Source organism: Guillardia theta (assembly GCF_000315625.1).
Source record: "Guillardia theta CCMP2712 unplaced genomic scaffold GUITHscaffold_67, whole genome shotgun sequence".
Taxonomy (NCBI): domain Eukaryota; class Cryptophyceae; order Pyrenomonadales; family Geminigeraceae; genus Guillardia; species Guillardia theta.
In genome coordinates this window covers 35070-59711 of record NW_005434607.1, presented here as the reverse complement: position 1 = coordinate 59711, position 24642 = coordinate 35070, and the positions used below count along the sequence as shown (strand labels likewise).

Below are 24642 nucleotides of genomic sequence, written 5' to 3'. Positions count from 1 at the left end.
GTCGGATTTCTGTATGAGAGTACCAGTGTATATGTACATGGACAAAACTTTTCCATGCATATGACCACAACTTGTTACTTTGGATCCCAAAACGTACGTGCATCAGTCGTGAATCGATCACTTGCCATTTGTCATACACCGATTCTAGATGCTCCCTCGCAGGTGAAGTTCAGCCTCAAATCGTCTTCATCAGAGTATATTGCTAACGGCGGCATGTTTCCATTCGTGCAAAGACCGAGAATAGATCAAATCATTCCAAATCGTACAAACACCAAAGTGAGCACAATAACCATGATTGGTGTTGGACTTTCATCCCCGTTCCTTACCTTGAAATGTCGAATGGGTGAAATTGCGGATCACGAGGCTTCTATTCTCAGTTCTTCAATGCTTCGTTGCACTTTTGTCTCTTTGAATGTAGGGGAGAATAAAATCAACCTGTTTTGGAGGGAATTTCCGTCAATCCTCATGGAACATGTTCTGATTTTTCAGAATACTTATGTTCTCTCGATCTTTCCTTCTTATGGAAGCGAACAGGGTGGTTCCTATGTCACGGTCCTAGGCAATAATTTTCAGGTGGAATCCACCTACAGATGTCTTTTCGGATCATTCAGATCAAAAGCGGCCTACATCAATTTTACTTCCATTCAATGCACCGTTCCTGAAGGAACTGTGGGTAATCACTCCTTTCGTGTGACTGACGGCCAAAACGAGCTGTATCAAACGAAGTTGAACTTTGAATTTTTGAGTGAGGATTTCAGAATTTTGTCTATCCAGCCTTCCTTTGGATTCCTTTTTCGACCAACTCTTTTGCTATTGAAGCTTTCCATATCTGTTTCAAAATTCAAAAATATTTCTTGCATTGTTCGATCTCAACAATATGAGGCAAGCCCGGCTCCTTTTGATTCAATCACCTGCCAAGTTCCGAATGAGATTGAAGGAATATTTGAAGTGTCTGCAAGAATGGATCATCTATCAAGCATGAATTCTCTCAAGATCATCGTACGTAAACCCCCACGAGTCTGGGAAATATCACCGAAAGTTCTTCGATCGTTTCGACCATCGATTGTCACAGTGATAGGAGAGAGTTTTGATGTGTCATCACACAGATGCATCGTAGCTGAAAAGCATATGATGATGACTGTCATGGCGTCTAGCACGAAACTTACTTGTGTGTCGCTTTCTTTACGTGAAGGAAATCATAGCTTCCAAGTATATTTCAGTGCTCCATCCTTCGTATCTGATGCATTTGAAACTGAATGGTCATCGCAACAATTCAGTATTTTGTCAATTTCAAGTGGTAATATCGAATTGGTTCCAAGTTCTGGATCAGCTGCAGGAGGAGACTATGTGTCAGTTGTCTTGAATGTTGAACAACACAATTTGCAAGTTCTCTTTGATCGCACAGCATCGTCCTGTGAGAAAAAGTCACGATTGTTGTTTGTCTGTGTTACTCCAAAGCACTCAGCAGGTTTCGTTACGGTGGAAGTATATGAATCGTCTTCCTATCCTCGGGTCATGTTGGAAACACTGAAATTTGAATTCCTTCAATTTGCTGCTCGAGTAATTTCATTGTTTCCTTCCGAAGTTTGTACCAATGATACATCTTTGATAACAATTTTTGGTTCGTCTTTTGAAAGTCAGGGGAAGTGCAAAGTTGGACAGAAATTTGTACCCACAAGATTTGTAACCTCATCCAAGCTTGTATGCCACATTCCTTATGTCTCCCCGTCAGTACAAGCAGTGGAGTACGGGTTGAATGAGAAGGACTGCACGAGTGATAGACACCTGTTGAAATTTGCTTCTTTCCCGTCCATGGAAGTGATGCCTTCAGTGATTTCCTGGAGCAAAGATCTCCAACATGATATCACTGTGAGGGGCAGCAATTTGGAGATGTTGAACAATTCATTATGCTCGTTTCAGAATCGAAGGTCCGGCATTCAAATCATTTCCTCAACTACAGCGAAGTGCACCATTTATTTGCAACGTGCGGGTAATTTTTCGTTTAGAATTTCACATCCTGATGAAAGATGTGTTTTGACCGCAGCCATCCAGATTATAACCAGCTCGATTCGATTTTATCCTACTATTGGTCCAATATCTGGAGGAACCAAAATACTTATTTCTTACGATCCAATAATCAAAAAGAAAATTACTTGTCGTCCATTCCATTTTATATCAAGACCTTCAAGCTCTCAAATACAGTGTTTGACACCAATGACAACGACAGAGCAAACTATGTCTATCGACAAAATACTTGGCATGGAAAACGAAATTCATTCTGGGAATGCAGAATTTCTTTTTGTGAGACCCCCCACTATCACGAATTTGACACCTTCCTTCTGCAAACTCCAACAAAAGACGCAGATTCAAGTATACGGGACAGACTTCAGAGAGGACTCCATGTGGTGTCGAGTGGGGACTCAAGTCACCGCCGCAAGGACTGCGTCCTCGACGTTGCTGCATTGCATCGCCTCAGCAACGCGTGAGGAGCCGAAGGTATACGTTGAGGTGTCGCTCAACGGAGTCGACTTCACGCAGGACGAGAAGGTGTTATCCTTCTACGAGGCGCCTGAGGTGCACCGGATCGAGCCCTCATGCGGACCCGAGAGCGGGGAGACCCCGGTGACGCTGATAGGGAGAGGCTTCGAAGCGGACGCGGGGGTGGGTTGCAGGTTCGGAGAAGGCTCGGAGCCGAGCAGGGGGCGATGGATAGCTGCCAACATGATTAGCTGTACGACGCCACGGCACGACGCCGGGAACGCGACTCTGAGTCTCCAGGTGTTAGGGAGCTGGTTTAGCACGGGGACAAGCTTCTTGTTTCTGCGAGGCTTCGCGGTCTCGCACTTGAAGCCTCGCAGGCTCTTCTCGCATCAGACGGGCAGCATCACGGTGTTTGGCCGTGGCTTCGACTATAAGTCAGAATACTGGTGCGACTTCCGACATGATGAAGCGCATCCGCAACTGGCAGTCTGGCTGACCTCGACTAAGCTTGCTTGCCTGTCGCCGAGTCAGACGCCAGGGGAAAAGCTGCTGTATGTCTCTCAAGATGGCGGCGCGATGACATCAGAGCTCGTGCTGGAAGTGATAGCAGCCCCTGAGATCACAGATGTAGTGCCATCGCTAGGGGTGACCTCCGTTCCTACAAGGCTGGAGGTTGTGGGATCAGGCTTTCAAGACGGGTTTCTCTGCTGTATGGGCACGACCGTCTTGCCTTCGTCGGTTGTGTCTGACAGCAAGATTGAGTGCACAATTCCTGCCACAGCCGTCCCGGAGGATCTGACGATTGGCATAGGCATGGAAGATACTGAGTGCACAGAGCATCCGAGCGGTCAAGTGCGGATCATGGAGGCGTGCTCTCTAGTTTCAGCGTTGCCAGACGTGGGCTCCTCAAGCGGGAGGAACGAAAGCGTCATTCTGACAGGAAAGGGGTTTGTGAAGGAACAAGATCGTGAGTGCTGGTTCGGGGCGGCAAAGTCGACGAGCTTGTGGCTCTCGTCAAGCCTCGTGACCTGCGAGCTGCCGCCGCATCCAGCAGGCTCGGTGGTGATATCGCTATCTATGCAAGGAGTGAAGTACTGCGAGAGCAGCTTCAACTTCACCTACCTTGGCGAAGCATCGGTACAAGCTATCAGGCCATCGGCTGTTTACGAGACTGGAGGCACTGAGGTCACGCTGTCGGGGCACTTCATGCACAGGGTCACCTTTGAGTTGCTGGTAGGCGACCATGCGATGTCTTGTCAAGTCCAAGACTCGGACCAGGCCACATGCGTGACCCCCCCCAAGCTCAAGGGAGTCTATCGCCTGAGACCCTCGGCACACAGCATGGAAATCAACCCAGCGTGTGTAGTACGATACGTGGGCTTACCCTCTGTGTCCAGCATACATCCAACGTCAGGCCCCAGCCAGGGAGGGACACGTTTGCTCCTCGAGGGAGAAGACTTCGAGGCTGAGATGTTGCTGTGTGCGTTTGCAAGAGTGCGAGTGTGGGCAGAGGTACGATCGAGTACTGTCTGTGAGTGTGTTGCGCCAGCGTCGTCTGAGGGAGGAGGGAGGACGAGCCTTCGCCTTGTGATACGAGACGTTGATTACATAGTTGGAGAGCAAAGCTACATTTACTACGAGCCACCCCGGATCGATGAGATCAAGCCGTCGGCAGCAAGGGTGGGGCAAGAGGAGAAGATCACCATCCTCGGGAGGAATCTGGACAGGGAGTGTGGGATCACTCTCGGGTCTCAGCGGGCAGAAGTAAGCGAGTATGTCTCGTCCACCATGGTGGTAGTGTTGGTGCCTGGGCGTGCAAGGTCAGCGTGGCAGGGGAACATGACTGTTGGGATCAGCAGGAATGGAGTTGACTGGGACACCCATGGGTTTGGGTACGAATGGACTTCGGGGTTTGTGGTGATGAGGATAGAGCCTTCAGTCGGGGGCGTGGACGGAGGAGATTGGATCAGGGTGGAGGGGTATGGGTATGCAAAGGAGGTGGTGAACATCAACTTTGGTGATCGTCAGGCCAGGTGTAATGTGACTTCGGAGTGGGAAGTGAGCTGCCTGTCTCCTCGCGGCGAGGCAGGGCAAGTGTCAGTGTACGGGGAAGGGTCGAGGGAGACAGAGGGGGCGTGGTTTGTGTATCACCAACGGGTACGGGTCGAAAAGATCTGGCCGACATCTGGATCTGCTCTTGTCCGTACTCAGGTCACATTGACTTTTAAGCATTTAAAGGATGTCACCTGGATCTCATGCAAGGTTCAGAATTCTGCTATTACGACACTCATTATCTCCTCTTCAAGCATTGTTTGTGAGATACCTGCGCAACAAGCTCAACAATTGTCTATCTCCATATTTGAAAGCAATTTCTTCATTACAAGCTTTCCATTCAAACTGTTTGATTCTTCCACTTTCTTCCAGGTGAAACCGTCGACCTTCTTGGCAAATCAAGCATCAATCATGACCATCTTTGGTTCTAACTTTCAAGAGGAAGACTGGACCAAATGTATCTTCGGCATGAACAGAACTTTCCACGCTCTCTTCCTCACAAGTTCCATGTTGCAATGTACAGTTCCTGCTCTTTCAGTCGGAAATTATAGTGTTGTTTTCAAGAATTCTTATCTCAGCGTCCTGAATTCGTCCGCGATAATAATTGAGAGACCGGTGAAAGTAAGACATGTACTACCATCGTTTGGTCCAATCTCCGAAGCTTTTATTGTTCGAGTTGTTGGTGATGGATTTTCTGCGGAAAAGTCATATCAATGCTTGGTTGGTGAGAGCAAGACAGCAGCAAAGTGGATCAGTGCTGAGATGCTCTCCTGCTCAGTTCCTCCCCGGAACCAACCAGCTAAGGTTCCCTTCCTCGTCGCTGCAAGCTCGGAGGGCTTTTATGTGCCAGGCATGCTCACTTTCGTCTATCAAGATCCCTTCGCACTGTGGCGAGTTGAGCCGAGCCTGGGATCGATGCAGGGAGGGATTCTTGTCACTGTCGTTGGTGGGTTCAATCTCCAAGTCAAAGGTGTGACATGTTCGTTCGGCTCCCGCAGATCCCTCTCGTCCACACTTGTCTCCTCGTCTGAATTGATCTGTCAAGTTCCTGCGTGGCCAAGGGCCGTGGAGGTGACGACCATTCATTTGTTAGCTCAGGACGTTCCTATCTCTACTAAGAACCTCTCATTTCAATATTTCCCCGTGCCCCAGCTCCAATCGGCAGACCCCTCGGCTTCTGTCGCGGGTTGTTCGGTTGTGTTCACTGTGCATGGCAAAAATTTCGCATTCACAAATCGTATTCTTTGCAAGGTAGGGGAGGAAGTACTGTCTGCAGTCCTGAACAAGGATGATGAAATCATTTGCAATGGTACTTTGTATGCTATTGGAAATCAAAGTTTGTCAATATCCAACAACGCAGTAGAATATGCTGAATCGAACTTGACATTTTTGGTGCATAGTGAGATTAAAATTTCTCACGTCCTTCCTTCATATCTGTGGATGGATGAACGAATCAATATCACTGTATATCTGGAATCTAGCATGATTGACGCTGACTCAGTCTGTGTCATCGATGGTCAGATTTCTGGTATTCATATCATATCCTCTCAAGCGATCACTTGTCTCAGTCCGCGTGTTAACCACACAGAGATTGAAGTGTATCTACAAGTCCTCAGAACCCAGGTGAAGTCCAACTCTTTCAAGCTTGCGGTCATGCCAAGAATCACAATACTTGCGCTCTCTCCGTCGCTCGGTGCTGTCACTGGGGGAACGCGGATTAGCATCACTGGAAACAACTTCACTGTTGGACCAAGTTTGCAGTGTCAATTTGGTTCAATCAGAGTTCCAGGCATTGCTGTATCGAGTACAAGAATCACCTGCACATCACCAGGTTCAGCATTACCCATCGAGAGCAAAGTGCAGGTGGTTGATTACATCGGACGATACGCCTCGAATGATTTGGAGTTCATTTTCCACAAAGTTGTTGAGGTTCATCGTGTGTTTCCGATCTTTCTTTCCGCCCAGATGGATCAAACATTCACGATCTTTGGATCAAATTTCTTGAGCGAACTCTATTTCTCCTTTGAGTATTCCTCTGTGCTTAAAGGAGTCGTTTTGTCTGACAAACTTGCTGTCTGTAATGTGACATTCACAGAAGGGCAGAGTGAACTGTTGATCTCAACAAACAAACAAGATTGGAGCCAGACAGGTTTCACTATCTCATTTGCTCAACCTTTCAAGATATATTCTATCAGGCCATCGTTGGGATACCCTCATGAATATTTCATGGTGACAATCTTTGGTGAAAATTTCAATGTCAACAATTCTTACACCTGCTTCGTACAAAGGATAGACACGGCTGCTATGATGATAAGTAGCTCAATGTTGCTGTGCCCTCTCATTTACGATAGGAGCGCAAATCAAATTCAGATCTCCGTCTCGAGTGTAAATCAGACATCTATCGGAAACGAGTTGTTTTATCAAATTCAGTCTTCTCCTAGAATCTTCAGCTTTGTTCCAAGCAAGGCTCCTGTGCGATTGAATACTCCTATTACAGTGCAGGGTGAACAATTTGTTGATTCCGAAACAATTCTATGCAAGATCGATGATTCTGAATCTCCAGGGTATTTTGTAAGCACGTCCTTAATTATCTGTATAGCTCGACGAAACTCTCCTGGCATGTTCACATTGACGATTGATTTCAACGTTTCATCTACATCCGATTCTCCTATTTTCGTCTTCGAAGATGCGGCTCATTCTTATAATTATTCACAAGATTCGCTTAAACACTTTCGAGACAGGTATTCATCGCTGCTCTCTGTCAGGATTTCTGGAGTGTTCCCAACCATGGGATCCACAGAAGGAGGGCAAACACTGACCATCGCCGGTAGCTTTACCCGCTCGGATAGTCTAGTAGTTTTCTTCGACGATTTCAAAGCAAATCTTGATTTCGTCTCATCAACTGCCATGTCCTGCAGAAACCCAAAACATCGAGAAGGTCTGGTTTCCATTCGAGTATCATTCGACAATTTCGAGCCAACCAGAAAGATTGGCACTTTTAGATATCTCCAAGTGTGCCAGATGCAACTGCTCTCACAACAGAATGTTTTTGCAGAGAAAGCCCATGAAATCTTCGTTTTTGGCAAGTTTTTTGACGATTCCACTGTCTTCAAGGTGTCGGAGCAACAAGTTATGTCTGAGATGGTATCGTCGACCATGGCTTCTCTTCACGTACCACCCCTGTCGTACGGCATGGTCTTGATCTCCTGTTCAACAGCCAGCCTAGATTCCAACATCAAGCTCCCTGTGTATGTTCGAACTCCTTTGAAGATCCTGAAAATTTCACCCACCCAGGCGTTTATCGGAGAGCCTATACAGGTGCGGATGTTGTTGGATTATCTGCCGTACGAGGACACGTTCCACTGTCAATGGGGTACCACCAGGTGCAGGTTCATCAAAGAGGATGTTCACCTTGCAACCTGCGCGTGCCCTTTGGCGTCTGCGCCAGGCTCGTATGAAATCAGTATCACCAGCTGGGACTTCCACCTAATCTCTTCCTCTGTCGCTCAATTCAAGTACGACAAGTCCCGGTTCCTCGCTGAGCCTTCAAAGTCCTCGACCACAGGCGGTCAGGTTGTGACTATCAGTGGACTGTTACCTCTTGGACTCCTCTACTGCAAGTTCGATCAGAACGTCGCTCTGGCCCTGCGCTTGACTGCGAGTCAGATGTCGTGCCAAACTCCGTCACATGCACCGGCCCTTGTGAAATTGGCCGTCTTGTCGGGAGACACAATCTTATCCTCCGTTCCTTTCCTGTACCTCAGCGATCAGTTCGTGATTTCGCTCTTGCCGTCGTTGGGTCCCTCCCAAGGTCAAACGCCCATCAGTGTCATCGGCAGCCTTTTCAACCCTGACATCCATTACTCGTGCGTTTTCACATCCCAGAGAGATTCAGATTTGATCACCAGCAGCGAAGCATCGAATCATGTGGCTGCATACCCGCAAACTTCTACGTTGATTGTTTGCAATAGTCCTCCTCATCAGACTCAGGCAGTCTTCGTGTATCTTTCGGGTTCTGAACGAGTGATTCAACAAGACAACATGTTCATTTTCTATGATGCAGAGATATCTTCTCTGCGTCCTACATTAGTGAAGGAGCACGGGGGAACAAGGATCTCAGTTCAAGGGGGCGATTTTCCTGAGGCTCTCTCACTGATGTGTAAGTTCTCAGACACCTTGGTCAGCGCTACTTGGATTTCGATCTCGATGCTTGTCTGCGACAGCCCTGCTCTAAGTGAGGGTAGCAAGCAGCTGTTCGTCACTATCAACGGGCTTGACTTCATCTCAGCTTCATCTCAGATCGCAACGTTCAAGGACCCAACCCTCCTCGCATGCTCTTTGACAACTTTTGCTGACGGCTCAGCCTCGGTTGCCGTTGTCGGGCGATTTTTCACCGAGTCCATGTTTTGCAAGCTAGGAGAATACGTCTCTACCTTGTCGGAATTCGTCTCCTCCTCTTCGGTACTGTGTGGTCTTCCCGCTGCAGTCATTGGTGACAGAGCGAACGCATCGCTTCAGTTGTCAGGCAACGGAGTTGACTTCAGCAGCGGCTGTCCCCTGAAACTCAATGCAACGAGCAACAACGAGAGCTGGCAGCACAGGTGGCTTCTGAGCATGGATACAAAGGGCACCGTAGGTACACCATCTGTACAGGATTTCAGACGGTTGATCTCTGACGTCTTTAAGTATGAGCAACAACAAGACGAGTGTCAGGAGTCTCCAACAAGACTGTCCTTGATGTTCGACCTTGTAAACCCTCTCACAGGAAATGATTCAGCTGTTCTTTGCGATCCCTTCAGTGCCTCTCTGATGACTGCAAACCCTCCAGTCAGTTTACACTTGGCACTTGCCAACGTAAGAGCTGTCGACTCGATCTCCCAAACTCCTTGTGCATCAGTACAACTTTCACAAGAGCAAGTCGCCGTCACAGGAGCGTTGAGTGTTTCGTCTCAGAAATGGATATCTGCCGTCAACTCTGACGTCGAACATGGAGAGGTGTGCGTGGTTGCTCAGCTAGACGGCAAACAAGTCCAACACTGTCGAAACCTAAGGGTGCTGAGGATCAAGCAGATCATTCTGGATGGCACAAAGTGCACACCAAGTAGAGCAGCGCAACGGCACGATCTGACTCTCCAACCTTTCGTGCCAGTGTGCGCGCCGGTCTTGATCACATCTGAGCCATCTGCTCATCTTCTGCTGCACTGCTTGACGTCCGCGAGGTTCCATCTCATGGCCGAAGCTTCTCTCAATGTCACAACCTTCGGCATGTTCAGCTTGTCGCGAGCCAACAGAGAGCTACGTTTCCACTTGTACACACATGTTCAAAACTTACACGTATCACGTACAGACATGATCGAATCTTTTCCTGCAACCGTAGAACTAGAGAAATGAATTGCGCTTACGTATGATTGTGAATAAACTGTATTATCTGATCATGGCATGGTTTGTCCGTGGATTGTTTTTCAAGTAGCGTAGCAGTGGAGATGGTGCGCGCAGGCGGGGAGTGTGTGTGTATGCACATGAGTTTATCTATTATCCTATCAATTATCCTATCGTTTCTCCACCACTGTCAGTTATCTTGCGCAGGTACGGGGAGGATGGGAGGATGATGCTGGCCAACAGACAGACTCGGTTGCACAACGTTGGAAGGGGATGCGACCATGCTCGTAGCAGGAGCGCTACATTGCAGCAGCTCGCAATCAGTACGGACTGCACGGCCTACCTGCCGGCACCTGCCGGCGCGGCCAGTCGCTATGGAGTCACTGCTACTGGATGCATCCCCGCGGGTAGTGAAAAGAGGCGATCTGAGGGGAGCAAGCCGCAAGGTACTGAGGCGGGTCATCAGCAGGCAGTCATGTGACGGACTGCGACCCCGACGCATCTGCTACACCTTCGTAAAAATATTATAATTTAATTTGTTTGTCCGTGGAAAGATATCTTTTCAATGCATGCAGCAGTTGATGACAAGATTATGAAGTCAGACTCCTTGAACAGATATCTGTTTTTTATGGCATTCATCGAAAAGAATATTGTTCGGATCTTGGATGTACCTTGCTGACATAAAAACGATGGGGGTCCGCCCTCCGCCCCCCGCCCCCCTCCAAGTACAAAAAGAACTTCATCACCCGGCAGTTTCAAAACCATCTCATCTCACTTCGGACTGTGCCACCTCCCTGTTTGTCTACTTGAATCCTCTTTACCTTCTGCTCCTTTCTCCTTCATCCCCCCGACGTGCTAGCCCTCACGTCCATATCTTCTTGAATTAGCGAAACCATCCAAAACTTTCATCATGTCTGCGATAGAATCAATCTATTGGGACACACCTCTAGATGTGGATCCAGCCTGCAAGCAGCTTTTTGATGATTTTTATGGCTATTCTCCAACCATGTGTCCGGTATCAACTTCCAAGAACTTGATTACCGACTTCCGTATTTTCGAGAAGAAATCCCTGAGTCCTAAGTGCATGTTGGGTGGTTGTGACAGATCGTTCACGCCGAATAAACTTCGAGAAGAGAGAAGGAGAAATCATCGGAATCATCAGACATGCTCAGGTATCTCCAAGGGTATCATCACGTCCATCGGTTTTGAAGAATGCAAGCGAAAGAAATACAAACATCTCCGGGAAGCTCATGATTCGATTTAAGCCCTTTGATTCATATTCTCAGATTTGTTTGGTGTACAAAGGTTGTAACTCTAGCGTGTGAGGATACTTGATTTGACATGTATATTTATGGTTCACTTTGAATAAAGTCGTTGAATCCATCCATGTGTAGAGCAATTTACCACTGTCACCGCCACCACAACCAGATTAATACACAAGAAAAACAAACATACACAGAGTGTGTATGCTGTAAATTTCTCTCATTGCAGATTGAACCATTGTGCAATTCATAGAACAAGAGCAGCCATCTCTTCCAGATCTTCTCGAAAGCCACAAAAAGCTTGAAAAGGATAGTGATTCATCCTTCTCAGTTATGCTGGCGGGGACGATGTGTGAGGCAACTTAGTGTGTGCTGCGCTCCTTGCTTTCTCTTGGGACAAGACTTGAGAGACTCCTAGAGGCCAACGGGCCCTAACCTGTGATGAACATCAACGTGTGCGCAGGAGAGCACAACGTGCTTCACCTCAAGTTCGGTAGGATCTTCACAGACTCCGAGCCTTAGCCTCTCTACAGCAGCCCACGCTACCATCACTCCGTTGTCTGTAGACGGGTTCAGCGGCACAAGCCATTCATGGAAGCGACAGGCCTGTGCAGAGCCGAGCTGGGGGGAACACTGCAGTGATGTTGTAACTCTGAGCCTTGTCGGAGATTCTCGATCGGACGCACCTAGTGAGGACAGTCACTTATGTGCAGTGGCATCAGAAAAGCATGTCACTTGTTGGCTGCGACCCCTCCGCACACCACCAAGTGCTTCAGGTCGCTCATGCCCATCTCTTCCTTGCAGAGCTTCATGGCTCTCTCGATCCTATCCTCCAAATGCCTGCCAAGCCACTCCATGAATTGAAACGGGCCGAGCAAGGGCAATACCTAATCGCGACATGTTGGAACGAGGCAGCAATATCAGCAGCAGCTTGTGCGTCATTAAGAGGATTGGTGAGGTCTCCTCCTGCATTTTGTATCGCTAGCCGCACAGCCTGTGTCAACGTGTTTGTCATGATGATGACACCAAGACTGGCCGAGCAAGACCGTCTTGAGCCCAGCAAAAGAAAAGTGGCAATCCTTCCTCTTTGCCATCGGCACTCCAAACTTGATAGCCTTTGGGTTTCCTTTCTCTGCAAGAGCCTCCAAGGCAGCGCCGCCGCCTCCTGCCCCTCCTTTCAGTCTATGACTTGTTATTTCTCAACTCACCTCCCACGTCGAGTCCGAGCATTCTTGCCGACTTGTCATACGCCTCTCCTGCCATGCACACCATCATCGATCGCTTGTCAAACCTCGTCAAGACTGACCTAGAGAGTCGTCGAGAGTCCCGCCCAGCATCAAGTAGTCCCCGACCCCTCGGGCCACCAGGATCTGACAATGCCTTCGCGCATGTCAAGAGGATCAGGTGCAGCACACAGCATCACCCTCCAGACACGAGGAGCACGAGGAATGGAAACTTGACGTTCTGGTCCGCTTGCCGCACCATGAGCACGTGCGCCTCCAAGTGGTGGATGGACACGAAGGTCTTGGAGAAATTGAGGGCGATGTCACGGGCCTGCCTAGTCGTCAGTCCTCACAGCACAGGAATGAGAGCAGACCTGGTGGAAACCAACTCTCAGGCAGATCTCAAGGCCTGGCCCCATCGTGACGGCCACAGCGTCCAGCTGATCTTCGGTGACGTTCGCCTTCTCCAGTGCCTCCTTCACGACTTCCTCGATCGCGCTGGCATGGGCATCGCGCGCTAAGCCAGGCACCACACCTGTCAACATGCGCGACAGCAAGATCAGCCGAGGGAACTCTGGCAGGAGACAAGCAGACATTCACCTCCCCATGCAGCATGGATCTGATCTTGAGTCCTCTTTGACTCTCCCAGTATCCTCCCGCTGCTCTCAACGACTGCAGCTGCCGTATCATCACAGCTAGTCTCGATTCCCAGCACGACAAAGTCTCCCTTCCACCCCTCCATCGACGGCTCCGCATTGTAGGAAGCAGATCCCCAGCCATACTCCGACACCCCCTTGGGCGTTCCTACCTTAGCCTCCCGCATGACCGACAGAAGCGCCCAGCCATCCATCGTCCTCCTACCCTGCGAAGCTCTTGTCTGCGCTACCCGCTGTGCCCTGCAGCTGTCCCGCAATGAATGAACTTTGTTGCAGTACGGGCAGTTGGATGCCTTGCTGTTCTTGTCTGCACTGTCGTTGCCCCCCCTCAAAGTAATCTGCCTGTACGAGAAGAAGCCGCTGCCCACCCATCCCATCGACCTGCAGACCTTCGAGGGAGCATGCGCTGTGTGCATGGAAGCGTTGATGCGCGCTGAGTTGATGAGGAAGATAGAGATCATCGAGATGCGGGGTACCAAGTCCCTTCTCCTTCCCCGCACCCAACTATGGCTGACGACGCTGCACATCTGAACCTATCCCTGTAGGACCTGGAGCATTCGTCAGATCATATTTCTCGTATCTTTCCTCCTTGACCTCAGCCCCTCTCCTCCAGCCCCTAGACCCCCCCTGAGTTCTCAACCTCCGGGGGCCTCCATTATCTACCGGCTCTTCCCTCCCTCCCTCTCCCTCCTTCCTCTTCTAGAACTCTTCCTGTCCGCTCGCCTCATCATGACTCTGCTCGTTCTTGTGCTCCTTTCTCCCTGCTCCGCGTCCTCTCCTGCTCTACTTCACTCCCATTCCTGTTACTGGGAGAGCGGCTGCATTGCTAGAAATCATTCTGTAAAAGAAAAAAAGAATCTCGCAGAAAAAAAGACCAGATGAGCTTTGGACCACAGCAGGAACGGAATGCAAGGAGGATGAAGGGGGCAAGCACAGGCACAAGAACAATCATAAGGACATGGAAGACAAGGAGGAGAAAGATCACAATAAAATATGAGCAGGAATGGAGAGTTGAGTTGTCATAGGGAGGAAAGAAGAGTTGAGTTGTCATAGGGAGGAAAGAAGAGTTGAGTTGTCATAGGGAGGAAAGGAGAGTTGAGTTGTCATAGGGAGGAAAGGAGAGTTGAGTTGTCATAGGGAGGAAAGGAGAGTTGAGTTGTCATAGGGGGCATGATGGAGATGATAGTGAAAATCATGAACGCGGATTTGAAAGGAGAGTGAAAACCCAGGAGTAGGGGAAAGTGTAGGAGAAGGAGGAGATCAGGAAGAGTTCATGTTGGAACTTGACACTCACTTCCTTCTTCTTCATCCACACTCATTGCAACAATCTGATTGTGATTACTGACCTGGGTTCCCAACAGCTCGACCAGATGCTCCCGAACCTCTTGCTGAACTCTTGGAGATCAGTCAGACCCCGCCTCACGAGTGGACACCTGACTCTCAGTAGTCGCTGGGGTGCAGTGAGTGACAAGCTCTTCTCGAGCAGCGCCAAGATCATCGATGTCGATGGTGACAAGCCGATCGAGCCGAAGCAGGCAGAGGGGCATCTGATATATCCAGAGCGCGCAAAAAACCTCTTGTTTGCCAACAAGAGGTTTCAGGTGCAAAGTTACCAAAGATTGCCGGATGATAAGAACGATGGTTCTAGCATCTTCTCGGATCCCAACTCGCCAGTGATGGGGAAGTGGGACAATGCCTCGAGGAGCTTGATCATGTTCCTCGAGAAGAACAAGACAAGTCATATGAAGCACTGGGAGAATATCTCCAAGATTGCTTCTGCTTCCGTCGCCACGGGACACATCGATCCTCCACGGCTCACTCCGGTGTTCAAGCATCTCGAACTTCTTCCGCCAACGGTGAGGCTCGTGGGTGACCTCGTGCTGTACCAAGGCATCGGGCGCGACGATCACTTGAAAGATCTTGGGTTCAAGGAAGATGATGGCCATCTCATGTGCCTGGAGACACATGGCGTGCTCTTCATCGACATCTTCAACAAGAGAGAAAACATCGCGATGCGCGACTTTTCCGCAGCCTACGTGGACCCTCTCAGCGCTTGTCAGCATGAGATCCTCCACATCGGCAACACCAAGTACTTCGACTACCTTCCACAGTTCTGCAGAGATTTCTTAGGGGTGCCCGTGAGTACTCCGTATTTGTTTCCCCATCATTGTGTAACGCACGTTGCCAGGTTGAGATCGCGTTCATGTATGCGGCTGACAGGACCGGATTCAGTCTCTTCGGGCTGCAGGACGGAACTGATGATCGCTGGGGAGAGTACAGGTTTCCTTTCACCAAAGAGACCAATACGCAGGAGGACTTCTTCCTCATGATTGACACCATGATCGCCGAGGTTGAGGAAGCAAAGAAGACTCAAGTCGATGGAAAGCAGTAGCAATGCAGATAACTGAGTTGTTCAATCGCTTCTTTGTTTATATACAGCACAGAATACAACACAGAAGTACAGTCTTGCTCTAAACACGCACGGCACCTAGAGAGAGAAGCTAGAAGTTTGAGTTGTCAGGTCGAGCAGCTCTGCCTTCTTCGAGAGAAGAGATAAACTCAAGAAAAGTAGCATTCCATGGCTTGGAAGCCTTGTTAGCGTGCTGAGGAACGGATTGTTCGTGAATCGCTTTGGGCTTGCCAGGACTACCAAGGGAGTCGTGACTCTTGGAGGCTCCATTGTTGATCAAGTTCACATCGAGTCTCTTCATATTGTGAAAGGAGGATTGCTGAGCGTGCTTGCCTCCGGTGATGAAGTCAGACCCATGTGACACGGCTCTGTTTCTGACTCGGCCGTCCGTGTAGTGATGCGAGTTGAGTGGGTTCTTCCTCCCAGTGTGCACGGACCTGAGGACAGACTCTTTTGCCGTTGAAGAGAAAGCATGAGTCTTTCCTTTGACCGATGAGATGCAAGAGGTCCTGAGAGCGGAGATGGTAGAGCACGTCTTCGACATACTGAACCTTGTTACAGCCGTTGGAGGACAAACTCAACAGGATCAGTCTCTGCGGAACCAAACGTTGACAAGCAGAATCAATCACAAGGCCAATTTGAACTGCTCTGTTACAGAGAATTCAGAAGAATCGAAACCCCGAAGTTTTGCTGGTACTCGGAAATAGAGGTAGAACGCTGGTTGTCCTAACCAGAACAAAGCCGTTGGAACAGTTTTCCAGGAAAGAGGAAAAGCAAGGATCGAATAGAGAGAAGTGCTCAGAGACCCGAGATGTCGGTCTATTTAGAGAGCTAGAACAAGGTTGGTGGCAAGAGACAGTCGCAGCGGCTGAAGTGAGCGAAGGAACAATGTCCGCTGTTTTAATGCAGCAGGGAGGGCGCGAGGGAAGGTATTGTCTCCCACCCCTCTATCATAGGATAGATATTTGACCACGGTCAAATAATGGTCAAATCGCTGGGTCAAATGGTAGTCAAAAATGTCAGCACTACCAGATATTTTTGTTAATGACATTTGATGAGTGGTCAAACGGTTGGTCAAACTGATGGAATGTTCGAGGAAAAGTCACGAGACCAGGGATATCGACGGTCAAATGGTAGTCAAATCAGGGTCAAATCAGGGTCCGCCTGTCTCAACGTCAATTTAGGGGGTCTAAAAGTACCGTACCCCCTTCTGTATTTAGCCTCTTTTCTCATTCAACCCCTCCCTTTTACCCTCTTTCTTTGGGATATGAACCCCTGCTTGTCACGGTCTTCGGTGCCGCTGCCAGGGTGGCATGGTACCCGCACGGTACTTTTAGCCATCCCGGAGTCCGGGGCCGGGGCCTTGTCGCGCTAAAACAGTCGTTTCAGCCTTCAGGCACAAGTCTGTTTTACTCAAATTTTTTTTTTACTCAAATTTAAGTTAAAAAATCAGTACGAGACAGACCATCAGTGTTGAGTAAACTCTCCTAACTGTCCTCGTACTGAAGTTTCACTTAACTTTGAGTAAATATATTACTCAATGCAACACAGCTTAAATTTGAGTGAAACTCGCTCCGGACTCTGGGCCGGGCAGGTGACTGGCCGGCCGCTGAGCCGGCCCGACTGCACTTTTATGAATTGGTGGTTCGTGGGTCAAAATTAGGTTGAAAATTTTCAAATGTACTGATAGATGCAAAATTATTTGGATCCACGAACCACCAATTCATAAGATTTGGCGCCAAAAGGATAGGAGAGCCTAGCAGGGAGAGGAGGGAACTGTGGGGAAGGGAAAGGAAGCTGGGAAGGGAGGGGAGGAAGGGAGGGAGGCTGGGAGGGAGGTGGAGCGAGGAGAGCGGGGGTAAGGATGGGGGGGAGAGCAGAGAGGGAGAGAGGAAGGGAAACCGCCGGACGAGATAGAGGGGAGGGAGGATGGAAGAAGAACCGGCCAGGCAGTTGCCAGAATAATCCTGGGGGATCTGAATGGTTGTACAGGTGTGAAGTGAATTTCTTGCATGAGCTAATCATCTTGATTGTGAAGAATGAGCATGAGCATGAGCATGAGTCTCAACGCCGATGCGAACGCACAACATGACATCATTGAAGAAGAAATTTTGCCGTCCAAGAGGAAAATTAGAGAGCCTAAAACTGGCTCCATAGAGATTGATCTGGAGGACTTTCCGAATGGCGAGATCAACTTTTGGGAGCTTGTCAAGAGGAGCAGGAGAGCAAGGGAGACGAACGGCGCAGTGACATCCCTTGATGCTGCCAGCAATGAACTCCAGAAGCAGGATCCTTCAAGCGAATCTCCACGGTTTGGAGGTGGAATTTATGACAAGATCATTGCCAAATGGTCATCTATGACCAGTAATCCCAAGGACGTGGATGTAAGAATACTATTTTGCAAGCTTTTACGACATCTTGACGATTTCCTTGAACAGGATGAAAGTGCTGAAGATTCTGGCACAGACAACGATTCACAAGATTATGAACTTGATGACCCTCTGATTGATGATTCCGAGTTGGTTGAAAAATTCAAAAAGCGAGCAAAAGCTAAACATGAATCAAAGAGGACCCATGATTCAAATCTGGGATTTCATGTTGACACACAGAGATCGCTTGATGGAGCTAGCGATGTAGAGAAGGAGGAAGAGGAGGACGAGGACGAGGACGAGGACGAGGACGAGGACGAGGAGATGGAAGAGGATGGTACAGAGAGGGACTCTGGAGCTCCCAAAAAGCAGCGGAGGAAGACGTGGTTCAAAATGGGAGACAAGAATCCAATGGAAGTTGAGGAGGTGAAATGTGAGCTATGATTGGCTGCAGGCTGACTTGAAGCGGAAGGTCAAGAAGCAGATAGACGATCTTCTCGAGAGGAAGGAGAAGTACTCGACCAAAAATTACATCGAAGAGCTGGTCAAGCTCATCCGAGTTGCGGAACAGCATCAATGCGTGAGTTGGCCCTTTCAGTATTGCAGCGCCACAACGCTGACCGGAGCTGCACAGAACATTACATTGATGTTTCAGACATTTGCGGATGCCTTGAAGGTAAGTACAGATATTCAACACCATGGCGTGTCGTGTGTTGTCTGTTAAGAGGTGTGCAGATCAAGAGTCAAACTGTGGAGAATCGAGTTAGGAAAGCTATCCAGGCACAGACCAGCAAGAATCTCCAAGTATCATGGTCAATCTCCCATAGCGACATATTTTTGATTGCCTCTTGATCAGGACAAGTACTTGGAAGAGCTAAATGAATTTCTTCAGAAAGCGGAGCGAGAAAAGTTGCAGGCTCTGCAGATCGGAGACCTCAACTTCAATGGAGTTGTGAGGCGAATGATAGATGGTGTCACTAGCAATTGCTCGGTCGGTCATCTTTGTACTATGGTTTTGGAGTATGACGTTTTGAAAAGAGGAGCTGCTTGAAGCGTGAATTCCTCTCCATATTCAGGACGATAGTTTCTGATCTCAACATGATGCGAAATTTGCCGTGCAGGGTAAAGAAACTCTTGCTGATTGCGCATTAACAGCTGGGTTTAACAAAAATTGACAGGAAGATATTTTACAGTATATCGAGTTTGATATTGTCGAAGCTGCAAAGAGCCAGGTAAAGTCCACAGATGATGTTGCCTGGCGAAACGTAAGTGCAACGTATATACTTATCAATTCACATGCTTAATTCTGCTCAGTTCACCGACCGGATATACAAGTTGAAGAGCAAAAAGAAATGGCTGTCAACCAACGTTGGTCACGCTCAATTCCCAGTACGTGAAGACTTTTAAGATTGGATGATGATAACGATCTTTGAGCAGCCACGGATTCAACATCCTAACTCCCAGCCAGAGCCAAGTAAGATGTTGTTTCAGGAACACAAGCTCCCGCTTTATGGCAATGTGTTCGATAGTTTGCCCTTGCGGGACTAAACGTACACGAAGAGCTTTACATCTCTTTTATAGCGAACAGATTTTGCGAAATATTGTTTGACAATTAACCAGTGACCCTCCGATCCACTTTTGTCGCCTGCCCACCAAACATTCAACACCCTCACAAGTCTTGAGCTTCGGCTTCTCACCAGACTTGAGGCGCCAGTGTACATCTGTGCCGCGATGTTGGAGACTCCCATTTGGGTGAACTTCACGAGCAAGTCAGTTGGAGGAATTCTCATGTGTTGAACTACCTTTGAAAACATTTCATTGCTACTCTGACATGGCTGCCCGTATCCTGCAAAAACAAAATTCAGATCTTCAACACTAAAGGGCGATCTCAAAACCGTCAGTCCCGATCCAGGCGATGTAGATTTTCAATGAGCAGACGTCGACTTCTGTACCAGCAGTTGGATACCTGACGATGGCGCTCGTTCAATCCACATCCTAACTTGCAGTACAACATCTATCTACCGGCAGTAGGCTGCATTTGCATTGTTAGGGTCAGGGAGCCTCCGTATAGCACACTGTTTGGACGACTTTACGACGATTCGCGGCAGTAAGTCAGACCCTCATGTCATAACGAGAAAGGTCCTCACCGAGAGTGTGAGGTCGAATCCCATCCTTCTCCACTGCCATATTCATCACGATCAGCACGCGAAGCAAACACAGCGAGGGGAGGGGTTGGGAGACAGCAGCACCAGGAAGTTGAGGGTGGGAGGCTCTTGCGTAGGATCTTCAACACTGACTGTGCTGTCAACACCAGCCTGCAGCTCGTTCAGCTGCCATGTACAAAGGGAATCAAATCTGCACGGACCATCGGAACTCCCCAGCAGTAGTCGACGGAACAGCCAACACAACCTATACAGAAGAAGACGCTCTGTCAGACTTGACCAGTCGCTAGCCTCTGCCATTTTTTCTTGATGAGAGCATTGTTCACCTATTCCCCGCTCCTCGAAGTTGTATCGCACATACGTGTTCTGGTATATGAGCTGACAGGATTTTGAGTTGAATTCATGAAGAGAGTAATTGCATACTTGGCCGTTCTGGATGGAGATAAGGGCGGTGAGGGAGGGCAGGTACGAATAGTTGTAAATGTATGGAACTTTTCTTGTTCCAAGGGCGCACATACCTGATGACAAGCATGAGAGGTGTCATGTGATGTTTCAATCTCACATTCAGGTGAGACATCCCAGGGGCTTGCACACTGACAGGTGGGATCGTCGTTGGCAGATGTGCTTCTCCCTCCTATCATCACTTGAACATAGAACGTGCTCATACCCTCCTTGATGTAGCCGTTCGGAACTCCCTTCGTCACATTCGTCAAGCCCGTTCCATTGAGCTCGCTGAAACGCTTCTTCCAGTTGCAGTTGCAGTACCCGACAGTGGGCAGGATTACACGATCCCCAGGGTTTGCATCTACCCAGACGTAATCTCCCGTCTTTCCTGGGTAGTTGGTGCTGTTGCAGATTCGAGAATTCAGCAGCTTCTGCACATCAAGGGACGTGCAGCCCAAGGTATCGGTCCAGACTTTCTCACCAGCCTGGCACGAGGCCTGATCTGCAGTCGGAACTTCAGAGCACGATGCAGGTTGGAACGAGCAGGGGAAGTTGGCCACACTGAAACGGTCAACCTGAGGAGCAACGAAGGAGCTGAAGATTATTTGGTCCGTGCAATAATCCACGAGATTGATCTGAACCGGAACCTTCTCATCGATCTTCATGGTGTAACCACTTTCAAAAGGTTTGTCTGTGCAGAAACTTGGTACATCAGTGTCGTTGTACTGCAAACTTCCGGGTTTACAGCACTCCCCAGGGAAATTCTGCTGAGGAATTGGTGCGCAGTTGCAGGTCTTGGGGCAAGCAGCATCCGAAAGCGAGGAAAGGAAAAGGAAGGCAGTGAGAACAATCACATAGAACTTTGAAAAGCTCATTGTGCTCGCTTGAAGAGGCAACAACGCGCACCCTTAGATCAGGTTTCCTTGGAGAATGAGGTCAAGTAGAAGTATGAGGAGGAGGAGGAGGAGGAGGAGGAGGAGGAGGAGGAGGAGGAGGAGGTGGTGGTGGTGGTGGTGGTGGTGGTGGTGGTGGGAAGGAGCTCACGGAGCGAGCGGGGAGGGGAGCAATGGAGGAACAAGGAGGGAAAACCTGGGTAGGGGTGAGTCCCTACTGATTTTAATATCACCCTAAAATGAATGTTTTGTACCAAAGGGACAGTATTAGTTTTTAATTGTTTTGTAAATGTAGTACCGTGATATAATCTAAAAAATATTAAAACTTTGTTCGCATATCATCGATTTTGACGGGTGGGGTAGTCAAACAGGTACCCCGAAATACCTTTTCTTAATTACAAATTCTGGGGTGGTCAAGTGTAGCAGTGAAAATTCTGGGTGGTGGGGGTCTCTTCCCCAAGTTTTCCGAGAGCAGACGGACCGGCGCGCCGGGCGGCTCACGGCCCGGGATCAGCGGGCGGTCCGGCCCCGGGCCCTCACGGCCATGAGCTCGCCGCGCCGGGCGGCGGGGCCATCTCATCGTGGGCCCGGCCCGGCGGTGGCGCGACCCGACAGTGCGCGGCCACTGCCGGCGCGGCTGTCACCGACTCCCGATGAGGAGTCGGAGCGGCTTGACTCGGCCGGCGCGGCAGTCACTGGGCCGCAGTGGACTCAGGCTTCAGTGACAGGCGGTCCCGGGCCCCGGGCCCGGGCGTAGTTTATAAAACAAAGTTTAGCTTAATGTTTTAGGCAGCTGCAATTGTACGAGAGTTCAATAATTGATTTTTGTATTTACTATCTATCCCATTTATATATTGTTTTTCATTGAGTTTTGATGGTTTTTTTATAATGTTATATTTTTTCTTATAAGTCGGCCCGTGACCGTTTCATGCAGGTCCTTGGAATGGTGGGTAGGGGTAGTACCACCCTGCATAACCTTTTTTGGTGTTTAAGAGGGGATGGGGTATGTACCCCTACCCATATATTATCCAACACCCAAAGTCAGAGTACCCCCTTCTGATGTTCTGACTTCTGTTCCCTACCCCCCGTCTCACCTACCACCCCTGCCCTAGCTAGGGGTTGGCACACCCCAGCCCGTCCCCGCTGGGAAGAATAACAGAAGAAAAAAGGAAAAAAGAAGAAAAAAACACGAAGAAAGTCGTACGGAAATGCGCACAAACACAAAGAGAGAAGGAGAGGAGAGGAGAACAGCAAACAGGTTACGGGGGGAGGGACGGAGAAGAGGGAGAGGAGATAGAGGAGAGGAGAGAAGAGTCGACCGAAACGAATTGAACCATGGCGGAGGGAGGTTGGGGCCATGGGGGAGGGAGGTTGGGGGCGGTTGATGCAAGGAAGGGTAGAAGTGCTAATGGCATCGCAACGAAAGGAGATGAAGGAGGGACATGTGGAACAGAGAAGCTGCATAGTGAGCACCTACATGTTTCTGAGTCTTGCTCGCCAGATGGAAAACTTCCCACCCGGGATGGGCGGACAACATGCCAGCCAACAAGTAAAAGGACTCCAGGAGCGCATGCGGTAACCTGTATGCTGCAGGACGACTTGAAGAGCAATAGCGAAGGTGACAGCGACGAAGAACCTGGATCCAAACGCCCAAGAAACTCGACCGGAGGAACTCTTTGGATCGACGTTGTGGCCTGATGTCTGACCCTGGCGCAGAGGAGCAATACCGCAAGGAGAAGCACAAGGTGGTGGAGCAGAAAAGAAGAGAGAAGGTGGGTTCTCATGCTGCAGTGCGAGCATGCCATTGACGTATGCTCTCCAGACAAAAGAATTGTTAGCCGACCTTCAGGTTCCTTTGGCCAGCCCCAAGGCGACTTTGCATGATGAGGATGGGCCAGGATTTGCTTCCCAACCTCGACTCGACGAACTCGGCAGCATTGACGATGAACACTGTGACGATGAACACTTGAAGGACGCGGGCGAAGGTTGACTGTGGTTCCAGGTCCTTCAATGTGCCATCGACTTTCTATCCAAGAACGCGTCAAATGTACAGACTCAAAGCTCTGGCAATGGCACCAATGGAGGTAAAGCTTTTTAGCTGCGGCCAGCTCTTGTCCTCACCTCTTTGCAACAGGAGCAGAAGGAGCGCTGGGAGTTTCTGCGAACGACATAGAGCAGGAATCGAACGACATAGACTTGAAGTTGTCTCATGGCTCAAGTGCAGGCGTACATGTCAGGATTTCTCATGGCTTCGATGGGCATAGCGTATGCAGGTGTGATGAGAACTGAAGAGAAGGCGTTGCTTCTCAAGTGTCGCAGGTGCCGACGGAACGATACAAGAGGTTCACTTCCCCCACTCGTCTTCCTCTCTCCTGCCGCTAAAAACTCTTGCTTGTTCACGCAGGTCAATCCAGCCTTCGCTGCCATGCTTGGCTATGGAGCAGATCAGGTTGCCCTCCCCCCAACCATCACCTCCATGTGTTTCTGTTCGTTGATGTTGCCCCACACCACCACCACCATGTGTGTTTATGTTGATTCATGATTGTTGTCAGCGATACAAGCTGATCGGCCGAACTTTCTTCTCTCTCGTCAGCCCGCAAGACATGCAGGTGATTTCTGCCCGCCGTTGAGAAGGCAGCTGATCTCCTCCCAGAACACCCTCAAGGCAGTCTCGCAACTTCTCTCTGGAGAGCTTAACCATATTCCCCTGACGCAGAACTGCGTGAGACAGGTTTCATTTCTTGCTTGCCTCAATCTTCCTTCCCTGACAAGGTTTGATGCCACAGGACGGAACAACCGCCAGCTTCAAGTGAAGTCTATTGCTCCAGTCTGCAACGCTGATTTCTTTCCTCCAGCGTTGAGATGAACTGCCTGTGGAAGAACAACAAGGCGCACTGCATCGTGTGCTTCATGCGACCCTCTGAGAGCGGCCCTGGAGCCTCAGGTGCCTCGACTGCCTGCTGGTCGCACCCCATGAGCAGCTGCAGGTCAAGACATGGGCGGGATGAACCAAAACCAGCAGATGCCGCAGGGTCAGCCGCTGCTCCCCATGACTTCAGGATTCCCTGGTCAGTCCCCTGCCCTGCCTCGCCTCCTCCCTTCTCCTTCAAGGTCTCGTGCTCATCACCGCGTGTAGGAGTCCTTCAAGGTATGGGCCCCATGCCCGGCAACCCGGGCATGCCTGGACGACCAAGCCTGGTACAAGGAGGGGGGAGGCGGAGCAAAGAGACTGAGAGGGGGGAGGCGGAGCAAAGAGACTGAGAGGGGGGAGGCGGAGCAAAGAGACTGAGAGGGGGGAGCGGAGCAAGGGG

General features: G+C 49.5%; 8 protein-coding genes across 8 annotated transcripts; 5 read left to right on the top strand and 3 right to left on the bottom strand.

Annotated features, from left to right (window-relative positions):
• Window positions 1–2259: 2259 nt before the first annotated feature.
• GUITHDRAFT_113436 (hypothetical protein) lies at window positions 2260–9661 on the top strand (the record flags this gene model as incomplete). The annotated part of the gene is made up of 2 exons (XM_005827330.1): window positions 2260–9530; window positions 9604–9661. The coding sequence occupies 2 exons, from the start codon at window positions 2260–2262 to the stop codon at window positions 9659–9661; spliced, it is 7329 nt and encodes a 2442-aa protein (XP_005827387.1).
• A 1054-nt stretch (window positions 9662–10715) lies between these two features.
• Window positions 10716–11294, top strand: GUITHDRAFT_154120 (hypothetical protein). Its single transcript, XM_005827329.1, has one exon. It carries the CDS (start codon window positions 10823–10825, stop codon window positions 11174–11176), a length of 354 nt encoding a protein of 117 aa, XP_005827386.1. The 5' UTR covers window positions 10716–10822; the 3' UTR covers window positions 11177–11294.
• A 294-nt stretch (window positions 11295–11588) lies between these two features.
• On the bottom strand, window positions 11589–13139 carry GUITHDRAFT_75532 (hypothetical protein; the record flags this gene model as incomplete). Its single annotated transcript, XM_005827328.1, has 9 exons — window positions 11589–11832; window positions 11910–12014; window positions 12062–12168; window positions 12221–12339; window positions 12383–12430; window positions 12481–12554; window positions 12598–12728; window positions 12772–12932; window positions 12998–13139. 9 exons carry the CDS (start codon window positions 13137–13139, stop codon window positions 11589–11591), a joined length of 1131 nt encoding a protein of 376 aa, XP_005827385.1.
• Window positions 13140–14423: 1284 nt separating this feature from the next.
• GUITHDRAFT_142726 (hypothetical protein) lies at window positions 14424–15445 on the top strand (the record flags this gene model as incomplete). Its single annotated transcript, XM_005827327.1, has 2 exons — window positions 14424–15191; window positions 15242–15445. 2 exons carry the CDS (start codon window positions 14424–14426, stop codon window positions 15443–15445), a joined length of 972 nt encoding a protein of 323 aa, XP_005827384.1.
• A 20-nt stretch (window positions 15446–15465) lies between these two features.
• Window positions 15466–16387, bottom strand: GUITHDRAFT_154119 (hypothetical protein). The gene has a single exon (XM_005827326.1). It carries the CDS (start codon window positions 16005–16007, stop codon window positions 15555–15557), a length of 453 nt encoding a protein of 150 aa, XP_005827383.1. The 5' UTR covers window positions 16008–16387; the 3' UTR covers window positions 15466–15554.
• Window positions 16388–17502: 1115 nt separating this feature from the next.
• On the top strand, window positions 17503–19239 carry GUITHDRAFT_142725 (hypothetical protein; the record flags this gene model as incomplete). Its single annotated transcript, XM_005827325.1, has 8 exons — window positions 17503–17847; window positions 17902–18258; window positions 18287–18508; window positions 18568–18636; window positions 18689–18784; window positions 18871–18954; window positions 19011–19064; window positions 19147–19239. 8 exons carry the CDS (start codon window positions 17503–17505, stop codon window positions 19237–19239), a joined length of 1320 nt encoding a protein of 439 aa, XP_005827382.1.
• A 153-nt stretch (window positions 19240–19392) lies between these two features.
• On the bottom strand, window positions 19393–21313 carry GUITHDRAFT_164658 (hypothetical protein; the record flags this gene model as incomplete). The annotated part of the gene is made up of 11 exons (XM_005827324.1): window positions 19393–19477; window positions 19530–19589; window positions 19635–19678; window positions 19728–19798; window positions 19855–19919; window positions 19980–20012; window positions 20082–20147; window positions 20198–20241; window positions 20321–20372; window positions 20418–20512; window positions 20557–21313. The coding sequence occupies 11 exons, from the start codon at window positions 21311–21313 to the stop codon at window positions 19445–19447; spliced, it is 1320 nt and encodes a 439-aa protein (XP_005827381.1). The 3' UTR covers window positions 19393–19444.
• A 1602-nt stretch (window positions 21314–22915) lies between these two features.
• GUITHDRAFT_113430 (hypothetical protein) lies at window positions 22916–24592 on the top strand (the record flags this gene model as incomplete). Its single annotated transcript, XM_005827323.1, has 14 exons — window positions 22916–22949; window positions 23048–23103; window positions 23154–23180; window positions 23230–23283; window positions 23334–23415; window positions 23466–23606; window positions 23651–23673; window positions 23736–23780; window positions 23884–23940; window positions 23985–24062; window positions 24118–24140; window positions 24187–24275; window positions 24319–24399; window positions 24468–24592. The coding sequence occupies 14 exons, from the start codon at window positions 22916–22918 to the stop codon at window positions 24590–24592; spliced, it is 915 nt and encodes a 304-aa protein (XP_005827380.1).
• Between the last annotated feature and the right edge of the window lie 50 nt (window positions 24593–24642).